This window comes from Cebidichthys violaceus, unplaced genomic scaffold, assembly GCF_023349555.1.
Source record: "Cebidichthys violaceus isolate CVI_PGR_0920_01 unplaced genomic scaffold, fCebVio1.0.p SCAF_24, whole genome shotgun sequence".
In the NCBI taxonomy this organism is placed as follows: domain Eukaryota; kingdom Metazoa; phylum Chordata; class Actinopteri; order Perciformes; family Stichaeidae; genus Cebidichthys; species Cebidichthys violaceus.
Genome location: NW_027176417.1, coordinates 6,337,108 through 6,349,308, shown reverse-complemented (window position 1 = coordinate 6,349,308; position 12,201 = coordinate 6,337,108). Strand labels below are relative to the sequence as shown.

The 12,201-nt window shown below is 46.3% G+C and overlaps 2 protein-coding genes and 1 pseudogene across 3 annotated transcripts; 1 reads left to right on the top strand and 2 right to left on the bottom strand.

Annotated features, from left to right (window-relative positions):
• Window positions 1-605: 605 nt before the first annotated feature.
• LOC137878909 (gap junction alpha-3 protein-like) lies at window positions 606-2,562 on the bottom strand. Of its 2 annotated transcripts, XM_068719416.1 has the most exons (4): window positions 2,494-2,562; window positions 1,720-2,279; window positions 1,161-1,434; window positions 606-1,088 (listed from the first exon to the last, which is right to left on the bottom strand). In XM_068719416.1, the coding sequence occupies exons 1-4, from the start codon at window positions 2,560-2,562 to the stop codon at window positions 606-608; spliced, it is 1,386 nt and encodes a 461-aa protein (XP_068575517.1). The 2 variants fall into 2 exon arrangements, with proteins under 2 accessions (XP_068575517.1, XP_068575516.1); XM_068719415.1 differs by having other exon boundaries at window positions 606-1,434.
• Window positions 2,563-5,409: 2,847 nt separating this feature from the next.
• LOC137879100 (gap junction beta-2 protein-like) lies at window positions 5,410-11,339 on the bottom strand (annotated as a pseudogene).
• sap18 (Sin3A-associated protein) lies at window positions 9,851-12,095 on the top strand. Its single transcript, XM_068719676.1, has 4 exons — window positions 9,851-10,023; window positions 11,317-11,426; window positions 11,541-11,663; window positions 11,787-12,095. The coding sequence occupies exons 1-4, from the start codon at window positions 9,952-9,954 to the stop codon at window positions 11,941-11,943; spliced, it is 462 nt and encodes a 153-aa protein (XP_068575777.1). The 5' UTR covers window positions 9,851-9,951; the 3' UTR covers window positions 11,944-12,095.
• The last annotated feature ends 106 nt before the right edge of the window (window positions 12,096-12,201 follow it).

Genomic DNA, 12,201 nt, shown 5'->3' with positions numbered 1-12,201 from the left:
TGTGCTCGCTAACTGAGGAGCCAGATCCACGAGTCGATTAGCTTAGCATAAAGACCGGAGGCAGGGGGAAACAGCTAGCCTTTTTTTATTTTTATTACTTTTTTTGTAAGTTCTCTTTTTAAGTTTCAATAGACTCCCCCCCCCCCCCCCCCCCCCGCACATTTCCACTGAGCTTTATTGTTGTATGTCTTTTTAAATGTGTCGCTCCTTTCGTATTAACTACTATTTATTTCTATTTTATTCCAGTTTGATACGAATAGGCATGATGCTTTTAAATGTGGGGTAGAGTTGGATCCCCTGTGTTCACGGCCAAACCTCCACCGTTCTGCAGCGCCCCTCTTAGGAGCTCATGTCTGGCCAAACTCTTTGTATCCCTACTCCTAGTTCATGATTGTCAGATTAAAATAAGCAGCCACCTCCAGCTGGATGTGGTCGTGCTTTGCACGTCTTCCTTGCAGGAATGTCTTTTGCTGGAGGACATGCGTGCGTGTGGTTTTATGCTGTTATGCATATGTGGAAAGAGAGAATGCGTTTGTAGGTTTCCTGTGTGTACACAGCATGTCTGCACGGTTGTGTAAATGTGTGAGTGTGTGTGTGTGTTTTAGCTACACTGCCAGGTCGTCGGGGCGAGCTCGGCTGGACCGACTCGGCTTCAGGACCTCTCTCGCGGCGGAAGCAGGAGGCGGATGCATCTCCGCCCTGGTAACCACGGTGAAGTCGTCACGGGGGACCATATAAGGGGAAGCGTCGTCATCCGCCGCAGCCTCTTCCGGTGCGAGCGGGGAAAGGGGGGTGCGACGAGGAAGTGTAGGAAACGTGGAGTGTTGCTCCCCTTGTGGAAGTGGCGGGGTGGTCTCCTCGTGAGGAGAGGAGGAGGCGGAGGTGGGAAGAGGAGGAGGGTAGGAGGAGAAGGAGGAGGTTGAGGAGTTTTTTCCTTCCAGATTGTGGAGCTCCAGCGCCATGTTGCTCCAGTTCTGCTCCATTGCCATCAGCTGCTCGTGGCTCCCGACACTCACTTTCCCGCCATAAAAAGAAGTGGGCAGCGCCTCCAGCAGGAAGTCATCTGGGTGGAACGCCGTGCCGTACACCTTGAGCCTGGCGGGCCCGGAGGCGGGGCTTAAGGACATCCTTGTGGGGCAGGCCTCGGTTGGACTGTAGGCGCCTCCCTCTTCTGCCCCGACCCCCACCACGTTCACGCTGGCGTACGCCGGCAAACAGTCGAGCGCTGGCGGAGAGGTCTGCTCGGGGATCGTCTCCGCGTCCCCGGGCTCGTCCCCACTCGGCAGCGGCGACTCACCGCCGGGAGCGAACTCGTTGGTGACCCCCTGCTTGACTTTCTTCCAGCCCAGGTGGTAGATCTCCAGCAGGTTGAGGAGCAGAGAGACACAGGCCACCACCAGCATGAAGATGATGAAGATCGTCTTTTCGGTGGGCCTGCGACAACAGACGAACAAAACCACATTTAATTCACAAATGTATTAATAGAGAATCTAACAAGAGGAAATGCTACGTCCTTTTCCACGCATAATGCTTGATGTTTTGAATAGGAGGGATATCGAGGGATTGCCTTCAGCAGCTAACGTTGCTAACAGCAGCAACAGTGCCGACAGAGCCAACAGTGTCTACCTGAGGAGGAACCGGAGGGTAGGAGCTACACTTCCATGTTGTTTTTGCGTTTCAAAAGAACAAACACACAAAGATAACATCCTACAGTCTAACCTGGAGATGAAGCAGTCCACAGTATTGGGGCAGGGCCAGCGGCCACATTTATAGAGCGGCCTCAGGTGGAAGCCGTAGAGGAAGTACTGTCCCAGGATGAAGCCCACCTCAAACAGAGTCTTGAAGATGATGTTGAAGATGTAGGTCCTCAGTAACGCCCCGCGGATGCGAATCTTCCCGTGCTCATCGCGGATTGGCGGCTTCTCCTTCTTCCCGCCTCCTCCTCCTCCATCGCCGACCCCGTTGTGATAGAGGGGGTCGTGGTCCTCCTGGTGCCGCGCGGCCTTCCGGAGGTCCTCCTCCCTCTCCCTCCTCTTCTCCTCCATGCGGACGATGTGCAGCACATGGCCCAGGTAGATGAGGGTGGGCGTGGAGACAAAGATGATCTGCAGCACCCAGAAGCGGATGTGGGAGATGGGGAAGGCCTCGTCGTAGCAGACGTTCTCGCAACCGGGCTGCTGCGTGTTACAGGTGAAGTCGGACTGCTCGTCGCCCCAAACCTCCTCGGCCGCTGCGCCCAGCACCAAGATGCGGAAGATGAAGAGGACGGTCAGCCAAACCTGGGGAGGAAGGATTCAAAATCACAGTCGGTCCAGGTGGAGACTGACAAATAGGAAGAGGTCTCTTGCCGAGTTCCAATGAGTTCAAATACGCAGAAATGTGAAATAAAATATTCTGAATCGTGGCCTTTCGGGTGTCTAAAGATCGTGTGAGAAGGACGTGAACGTCATATCATTTCATATTCATCAAGTTGATCAATAGTCCATCGGTCACCTTTCCAATCACAGTGGAGTGTTCTTGAGCATTCTCCAGCAGCCGCCCTAGAAAGCTCCAGTCACCCATGCTTCACTCGATGTTCTAGCCTGGAGAGGAAAACAGGAGTGTGTGATGAAGAAGGCAGGAGGCCCCAGTGAGGAGGGCCACAAACCGGAGGAGATGCAGGAGACAGAGACCAGAGATGCATTGGAAATACAATCTTGTTCTATATTCGTTCTACAATAAATCGTGCATTTGTTTGGGACTATTTTCAGCGGTGGACTAATACACATTTGGGGCGCTGGGACTAATTACTGCAGAAAAAAACGCTGTGCTGCTGCGAATGCTTCTCAGTAGCAGACCAGACCAGGATCCGGATGTGACGTCTATTCCAGGTTTCGAGGTCAGAGGTGACAACAAAAAGTGTCATGATGAGGAAAAGAGGAAGGCCGACTTACTAAAATATTGTTGTATTGTCAGTGACAAATCCATCGACCAGAGATCAGAAGAAAAACTATATCTGGAAAGAAGAGACAAAATCAACTTTATACGTCACATTCACTGTCAAATGTCCTATACATGGATCACATCTCACCACTTCTACTTCCTGCTCAGTCTTCTCGTCCGCATGGAGTCAGTTTATCGTACGACACATCTGCATGCATTCATGCATCATACAATATAGAAGCTAATATGGTTGTGGGGCCTTTCAGAGGAAGCTCTAGAACAGAACAAAGCTGTATCCATGCATCTGTATGCCACTATCTGCGAATGTGGATGCATGTATATTTATGCGTGCGCGTAGAACTTGGTGCATGCATATGTGCGTGCATTTTTTTTTTTTGTGTGTGTACCAGTGTATGCGCGTGGCAGAGCTGGCCGGCTTGTGGACAAAAGGCCGGCCATCTGCGGGAAGTGAATGAGCGGATAACAGGTCGTCCCGGTTGAATGCCGGACTCATCACATCCCAGGAATGCTGAGGAGGGCAAATGTTTGCCTGGGATCGGCCGATACGTACGCACGCGCAACGTTACGCTCGCCGCACGCCACGCCGCCGCCGACTTACTACTTCTAATGTGACGGACAAAACCCAAGGCTTCCGTTGTGTTTCCCCTCACGCAGAGTAAATCAGCAGTCTGAGAAGGAAATGTAATAGTCTCAATAAAGTTGTTATGAATACAATAAACCTTTCAAAATACACCTTCACAAATTCATACACGTCTAAATAGAAGTGGACAAACTTTCCTTGACTTCTCCGATTGGTGAAAGGAAAAGGGAACAACATTCTCAACAGACCGATTACTGTAACTGTCTACCGACACGCCGATCTAACAGCGGCAGGAGTACATGTACATGATGTGTTGACGTGATGAAATACCATCTGTCAAGACAGACAATAGAGAAGCTCCCAGATGGACATTGTCCCGGCTGGCGTGTGCTTTTGATGGATCAGAGGTCTTTGTGCTAAAACAGCCCAAACAGTTAACTCTTGGCCTGCCGCGTCCGTCCCCGAAAACCGTTTTAAGATACGCGGACAGCGGCCCGGGACACACGGAATGTGCACATAGTGTGCAAAAGTGCATAAAATGCCTGCAGGTGCATAAAGCGTGCAAAGGTGCATGATATTTTGGTACGGATGAATAAAGGTGTACGGGTGCGTTACAGGTGTCACGGAGGTGAGTAAAGATATAATGAGTGTAAAGGTGCAATGCCACACATGTAAATAAAGACGCTGAATGAAAAAAATAAATAAAAAGGGTGTCCGTGTTTTGGTTCTATCTATCTATTGAAAAACCATCCCAGAATAAACAGGGAACGTGGAGCAGCAGGGTGCCGTGACGGACACTCACTTGACACTACAGTCTGGTTTAATAGCCTGCGTACATATTCAAAATACAGAACCATATTAAAAATAGTAAAATGACATACATTGCTTTTTTTTCCAGTTTTGATGCAAAATTGGAATTTTTGACAATATACCAACTGATGTTTGAATAAATACAATAATGCCCAAACTGCCACTTTAAGAGAATATGATGTCCGGTGATGGGGAGACGTCCTAATTTACTGTGCAAGACCCAGATTGGTGTTTTTAATGATAAATAAAACCTTCATTCAATTGGTGAAATATTAGCGGCTTCCTGTCTGCCCGTCTTTCCCACAGGGAAGTGAACGCAGCATGAGAGGTGCTCATAATCCAGCAGGTGATGGATGATAATCCCTCCTCTTCCCTCCCACTCCAGCCCAACACCATCACTCCAGCTTCCACTCCACCTGCTTACCGCTCTCCTCTGAAACGCGCGCTCCTTTCTCTCACTCCTTTCCTTCCTCTTCTTTCTTTTACTCCCACGGGTGGGCTCGAGGCGACCGGGCGAGGAGTGGGTGAGATTAGTGAGAGAGGGAGAGAGAGAGAGAGAGAGAGAGAGAGAGAGAGAGAGAGAGAGGCAGAGGCAGAGAGAGAGAGAGTAAAAAAAAAAAAGACACGAGGCCAGTCTAGTCTCAAAAAAAGGGCGCGTGTGGAACCTGTCTCGCGAAGGCGAAGCGCAGCGGCTGCGTCCCGCGTGGCCAAGGCCATCCGCCACTGTCACACATTGGTGTCCCCGTGCCTGGGGCGCACGAGGGGGGGGGGGGGGGGGGGGTACGTGCTTGTATGCGCGCGAGTGCGTGTGTGTGTGTGTGTGTGTGTGTGTGTGTGTGTGTGTGTGTGTGTGTGTGTGTGTGTGTGTGTGGAGGTAGTGGCAGGGGGCACATGCGACTCCACCACATCACTGTTAAGCCAAATGTAATACTATTTCAAAATAACACTACTACTACTACTACTACTACTACTACGACTACTACTACTATAAAACACGATTTATCAGAATAGTAAAATATTATTTTATTATGATTATCATTACTTATATAGTTGTAGGCAGTAGTATAAGTAGTATTAGTATTAGAAACACCTCATATTTAGCTGTAGACGAATACCTGGCATTAAGTCGTGCCGGAAATATGCAATAATTGTAAAAAATTAGGTAAAATAAACAAAAAACTGGGAATAAATGCAATACAATGAAAACAACAATCAGCATAGCATTAAAGTTAGCATGTCTTTCATAATGTTACTTCTCCTTAAGCAGGCGATCAAGGTGTGTTCAAAGACCACAAACTATTTCACCGTGGTCACTTGTTGTGGGGTGAAATCTCTACACCACGCGTCTGTTTACTTCGTGTCAGTGACGTCAGAGGAGGGGAGCGAGGTGGAGCAGTTCACAGGTGGTGCAGTCACTGCTGCCAATCAGCAGAGGTCCATACAGTCGATCACTTGATGTTGTACTGTTAACTCCATTTCTTTCCTTTTGTCAAAACAGTTTAACTTTTTTTCATGACTTGATTAATCACATGGTTTGATTACATTTAATTGATTAATTAAATGGAGCGATAATAATAATGATGATTATTATTGTTGTTGTTAAATCATACTATTAGACTAGCACGCAATAAAGATAAGTACATAAAGTAGGACGTGGTGAGTGTATTTATATTCAATGTATTGTAGTATTGACAATTAAGTATTAATGTACAATCTCAGGGAGTATTATGTAAAAATACAGTTTTGAGTTGTTCCAGCCTCTCCACCTCTTGAATGCTACATTTAAAACACCAAAGGTATCACAGAAAACGTTCACTTTTTGAGTGGTAGTTACACATGTAGATCATTCACACGTGTACCACTTGTAAATATTCTGTTTTTTAAGTCCATTAACTGCCTGTATCGTCCACCTTTGTTCCTGCTTCCTCAGGTTGAGACAAGTGACTTGTGGTTTGTCTTATTCTGCGTCCTCTCTCGGCTGGATTTTCCGCATGTTTTCCTCTCCTTTTGACTGCCGAGACTCCTGAAAGAAGAAGAAGTTGTGCACTTAAGGACCGTCTGCGCTTTGATAACCCAGATGAAGGATGAAGGACTTCACATTTGAATTAATCACCTGACTGTCTCACTGATTAATGCCTCTACCTAGTGACAGCCTTGGCAACAAGATATGCAAGCTCAGCCATGTTAAGGACCATGCAGATGGAGGAGGCAGTGGCCATGAAGACGGTGAAGATGGTTTTCTCGGTGGGGCGTGAGATGAAGCAGTCCACCAGGTTGGGACACGGCCACTGGTCACACTGCACCAGCCGTGGCATCTGGAAACCATCGTACACCACATAGAGGGCATACCTGGAGAGACAAAGACACATACTGTGTGCAGATAGGCAACACGGCAGGATTATACCAAACCAGCAATATGGCAGACAACCAGAGTCGTACATGAAGCCTCCTTCAAACAGCAGCCTGAACACCAGGCTGCAGGCGTACGTCCACCAGAGGGCACCAGCTATCGGGAGTCTCCTTCTCTTCAGAGTCTCCAGATCTTCCTCCTGGCCTTTGCTGCTGAGGAAACCAGCTCTACCAGAACCCTGTCAAACCACATGATATGAAACCATAAAACTAGACAGGATGCTGCATCGAATATGATGTAACATGACATGACAAGATAAAGCAAGTCATGACAATATAAAACAAGACAAATCACAACTAAAGAAGACATGACATGACAAGACGAGACATGGGATACGCAGACGGTTCGTCTCCCACCGGCGCAGCAGACAAATGAAAGCGTACACACACCTGGAGGAGCCTCTTCTTGTCACTGTGGTTCCGATAGGTCACATACATTGTAACCAGGAGCGTTGGCGTGGAGACAAAGACAAGCTGAAGACACCACAGACGGATGTGGGAGACGGGGAAGAACTGATCGTAGCAGACGTTTTCACAGCCAGGCTGAAAAACAGAGGCAGGAATGAAAACAGTACGGATGCTTTATAGACGTTGCATTCACATGTAGATGCCCTACCTGTAGTGTGTTACAGGTGAAGTCAGACTGCTCGTCCCCCCAGACGCTCTCAGCAGCCACAACCAGCACCATGACCCGGAAAATAAACAGCACCGAGAGCCAGACTTTACCCAGGCTGGTGGAGTGACGGTTTGCCCCGACCAACTGAGCGTACAGAGCAGGCCAAGACATCCTGAGGAAACAGTCACAAACATGAGAAGGACGGCACGATGACACGGCGCTGCCCGTAGAAGAGTGGATTTCTGTACCAGGTTTGGCCGGTTCCTGACGGCAGCGCAGAGGGAGATTCAGAGGGGGGGGGGGGCGCCGTGGCAACAGATGAAAGCAAAGCGGGGCGATGAAACAAAAGAGAAGTTTGATACAAGAAGAGGATGAAAAGGAATGAAAGTGAGAGGAGGAAGAGCGAAGGCCCAGCGCCAGAATTCATGTGAACTGATGATCCTCTCTGCCCACTGTGGACTGTACTGTACTGAGCCCACTCGTCTAAAGACACACTGAGCACACTGTACAACGCCACACTACTACAGTCCTCACTGAGCATCACCATTCACACTGAAGCATTGATCGATGTATTGATTATTCATGAGAGAGAGAGAGAGAGAGAGAGAGAGAGAGAGAGAGAGAGAGAGAGAGAGAGAGAGAGAGAGAGAGAGAGAGAGAGAGAGAGATGATAAAAGCTTTTATTTTCTAAAATTTCTCTTTCAAAACTGATTCGGTCTTTCGGCAGATTTTCAAAAGAAAATATAAAGTACTTTTCTCACCTTGTGTCTGCACAGTCAGGTTGTTTGCAGGGAAATATTCCACATGTTCCTTTCCTGCACGGAAACAAACAAACAGCTGACTGTCACACCACCCCTGGCATAATGAAAATGATGAATGTTGTCTGGGTCTGATGTACTGAGACAAACACAAACCTGCAGCTCCTCCTTCCTTCACATTGAATCAAAAGATGAGCCTCCGGTGTCAAGACATCCAGATCATTGTGAGGTGACTTCCTGTGGGCACTTTCAAAATAATCAAATCAAAGCAGCAGAGTTCAAGATATCCTACGAATGTTACGCAAGTTAAATTGGTGAAAAGTAAAGTTCTCACCAAGAACAAAGTTGCATTGTAGTGAAAAGGTGTGTGTGTGTGTGTGTGTGTGTGTGATCCCCGTTGTGACTGTAACAGGACACAGGTAGTGACTTTTCAGAGGCCGACATCACTTGGCAGCGGTCGGCCTGCGGCACAGTGCAGCTCTGTGTGCTGCTAATGACTGTGACCGATGAGCGCTCCCCACTGTTTGTTGAAGTGTGGGAGCAAAACCAACTTCCTCAGTTTACACCGGGGACGCTCGCAAAACTGAAGCAAACTTGAGGAAGCTGTAACATGCACAGCTTGAGCTATAATACTAGGAGAGGTTTGTAGACATAGGTGTAGCAGTATATATATATATATATATGCTGAAAAAGTAAATAATGACGCTAGAGTTGCACACACTGTTGTTAGAGTCTCCTCTGCAGTCTGGCCCTGCAAAACTGAGCACCTCGAGGGGCAGGTAGACGTACTGGGTTGAGACAGAGAGGGCGTCTGTGATTCTAATGGAGTCATTATGGGAGTAACAGCGGCCCTTACTCCTGATGCATATCGATGAATGGATATCAGTGTCAGGACCGGACTCAAAGACCCACTGTCTGATCTCTCAGTCGGGACAGAGGGAGAAAGGCGGGCGGATTGTGTCAAGCCGGTCCATGCCATCCATTCTGATGGGAGGTGGTGGTGGTGGTGGTGGTGGTGGGGGTCACACAAAGTGAATGAGTAGGGAGAAAGGGAGAGAGGTAAAACAGAGCTGATTGTTAGAGTAGCTCCTGATCAGCTAGCCAGCAGGAGAACAGAGGGGGCCAGTGTCAGGATGCACACACACACACACACACACACACACACACACACACACACACACACACTGTACAACACTCACATATAAGTTACCCAGAAAGCCACACACACACACATACACATGCAGTAATGAATGAGGGGGAGAGCAGCATGTGACTGTGAGTTCCGTAGGTGGACTTGGCGGACTGATCCTGGATCCAGCCAGTATGAACGTCTGCGAGACGTCCTGATGATTTATGTGACTTCCAGATTTTTGTTTTTCCCTTCAGTCACACTAAACAGCTTCAAGGTGATGTTTCTGTTCTACACTTTGCAGATATGTGATGAATGACAGTGATACTATACATTTATATATATATATATATATATATATATATATATATATATATATATATATATATATATATATATATATATATATATATATATGATTAGATTACAATGCACAGGAAACATTATTCAAACGATACATACTCGATTTAGGACTTGACCAAGCAAACGCTTTATAATATTGCCATGCACACGGTGACGCATAGACACTCCGAGTCCGTAGGGGGCGATAGAGCTGTCGCTGGTTGAAGTTAGCTAAAAAAAAAATACCGGAAACGGAAACGGCTTCGGTCTCATTCGTTTCTGCAGCTACGAGAAAAAACCCAAGCAAGGTGGTAGAAGCTAGCACCGACACCTACGTGCATTAATATATCTGTGAAAAATAACAATGGCCCTTGAATCACGGATTACGCAGGAAGAAATCAAGAAGGAGCCGGAGAAGCCCATTGACCGAGAGAAGGTAGACCGAAGCCCGGTTTTTACGTTAGCCTGTTTACCATATGAGCTCTAAGCTAACCTAAATTAGCTCTGAATGCTATGCTAACAGCTTGGCGACTGTTTGACTTATTTATTTAGGATAAACTCCAAACATTAGAACATCATGTAGTATTCCAGTTTTACTTCATGTTATATTATGCACTCGTCATCACAAGTAAAGGAAAAAAGCAAGATTGAATTTTGGCGTCTATACCGTGCTGGTGCTAGCTTGCTGGTGCTAGCTTGCTAGTGCTAGCCCATGGTGCTAGCTTAGCGTGAATATATAGCCCTCGTCAACCTAACGTTACGAAAAAGTAAATTTTATGGTTTAAGTTTTATTAAATTGCTTACCTTGAGGTTAATAAAAAAATGACTTGACACATCCCGCGTGAACTAGAAAACTGTCAATAAAAACAAAATTTAAGTTTCTGGGTAGACACTCAAAACTTGCTAAATGCAACTTTCAGGTGGGGTCTCTAACGGAACGAGCGTGTTCTGCATGTATCCAATTTAAAATAAAATAAAAATACGTTTTAGGTTTCCAATGCCAAGCAAACACATTCATGCTTTATTTGTAGCTCAGCTCAGTTGTCCCGGGGGGTCATTAATTAAAGTGGTATATCGGTTGCTGTCACGAGTCACTTTGGTGGGGTTTGAGATGACAGTGGTCACTTTCCACAGGTGTCTCTAATATTTGTTGCTCCTCCATTCATTTGGGTGGACTAAGCTAGCTCTATAACTATCCTTTAGTACACCATATATACATATATATGTATATATACACGTATGTATGTATGTATGTATGTGTATATATATGTGTGTGTGTGTATATATATATATATATATATATATATATATATATATATATATATATATGTATTCAGGTACTACTTACATTAGGTTACTATCATGACAATTAACCAATTACACAATTACAACACTAATTGAGTTAATATTTAACTTAACTGGCACTCAAAATGTCGTATGCTGTAGTTACTCGGTGTGACCACTAAGGGGCAGCGAACTTCATTAACGCCACTACTGTACCTTTCAAAATAAAACACCCAGATGGGATCCCTGTGTCTGTTTCCATGTTTGTGTGTAATGGGTTCACGTCCAAGGATTCATGTTGATCGTTGTAGTGACACTAAATTTAATTATTTTAAGGAACCGATCTATTCCATTTATATAAAAAAACATACTTATTAGATTACCTTTCTATTGACTTGTGACTTTTTCTTAATCTTCTCATGTGTGCTGCTTGTTTTTGCTGCAGACCTGCCCCCTTCTGCTGCGTGTTTTCACCACCAACAGCGGTCGACACCACAGAGCAGACGAATTTGCCCGTGGCAACGTTCCCTCCAGCGAACTGCAGATATACACATGGTGAGAGCGCAAACATTTTGCTTTGTTGTTGTATCAATCCAGTGTTTTAAGCTGAGTTAATAAAATGGGGGGAAAGCTTCTTGTTCAGGTACTAATCTGTGTGTTTTTTTTCAGGATGGATGCCACTCTGAAGGAGCTGACCAGCCTGGTGAAGGAAGTGTATCCTGAAGCCAGAAAAAAGGGGACCCACTTCAGCTTTGCCATCGTCTTCCCCGACCCCAGAGGGAAAGTGTACAGGTTAGCGTCACACTACAACCGCACTGGTTGGACTCATGGAGCAGGCCTCTTGCCTAATGTTGAGGTGAATTTGTGTGCACTGTTTATTGACACACTTTTCTGCCCCTCCCTCCCCCTTTACAGGTTGAAAGATATCGGCAACACTGTATCCGGCAGGAAGGGCGCAGATGACTCCATGACGTTGCAGTCTCAGCGCTTCCAGATCGGAGACTATCTGGACATAGCTATCACACCGCCCAACAGAGCCCCGCCCCTTAACACGCGCATGAGGCCCTTCTGAACATAAACGCCAACGCCGACACGTAAACCGACACACATCAACCTTAGTTTGTTTTTTTGTCTATTTTTTTTTCTTCTCAATTGCATCATCTTGGATGTTTTTTGCCTCATTTTATAAAATGTGACGTGTAATAAAGCTGTAATTTTTTCCAACGTTTCTGCCCCTTTCTTTGTAACATACTGTGAGATTGTATTAGGAATTGAGTCTTTTTTTGATTCATTTAAGGTGGTCTAGATGCCACTAACTTATTTTCTGGTG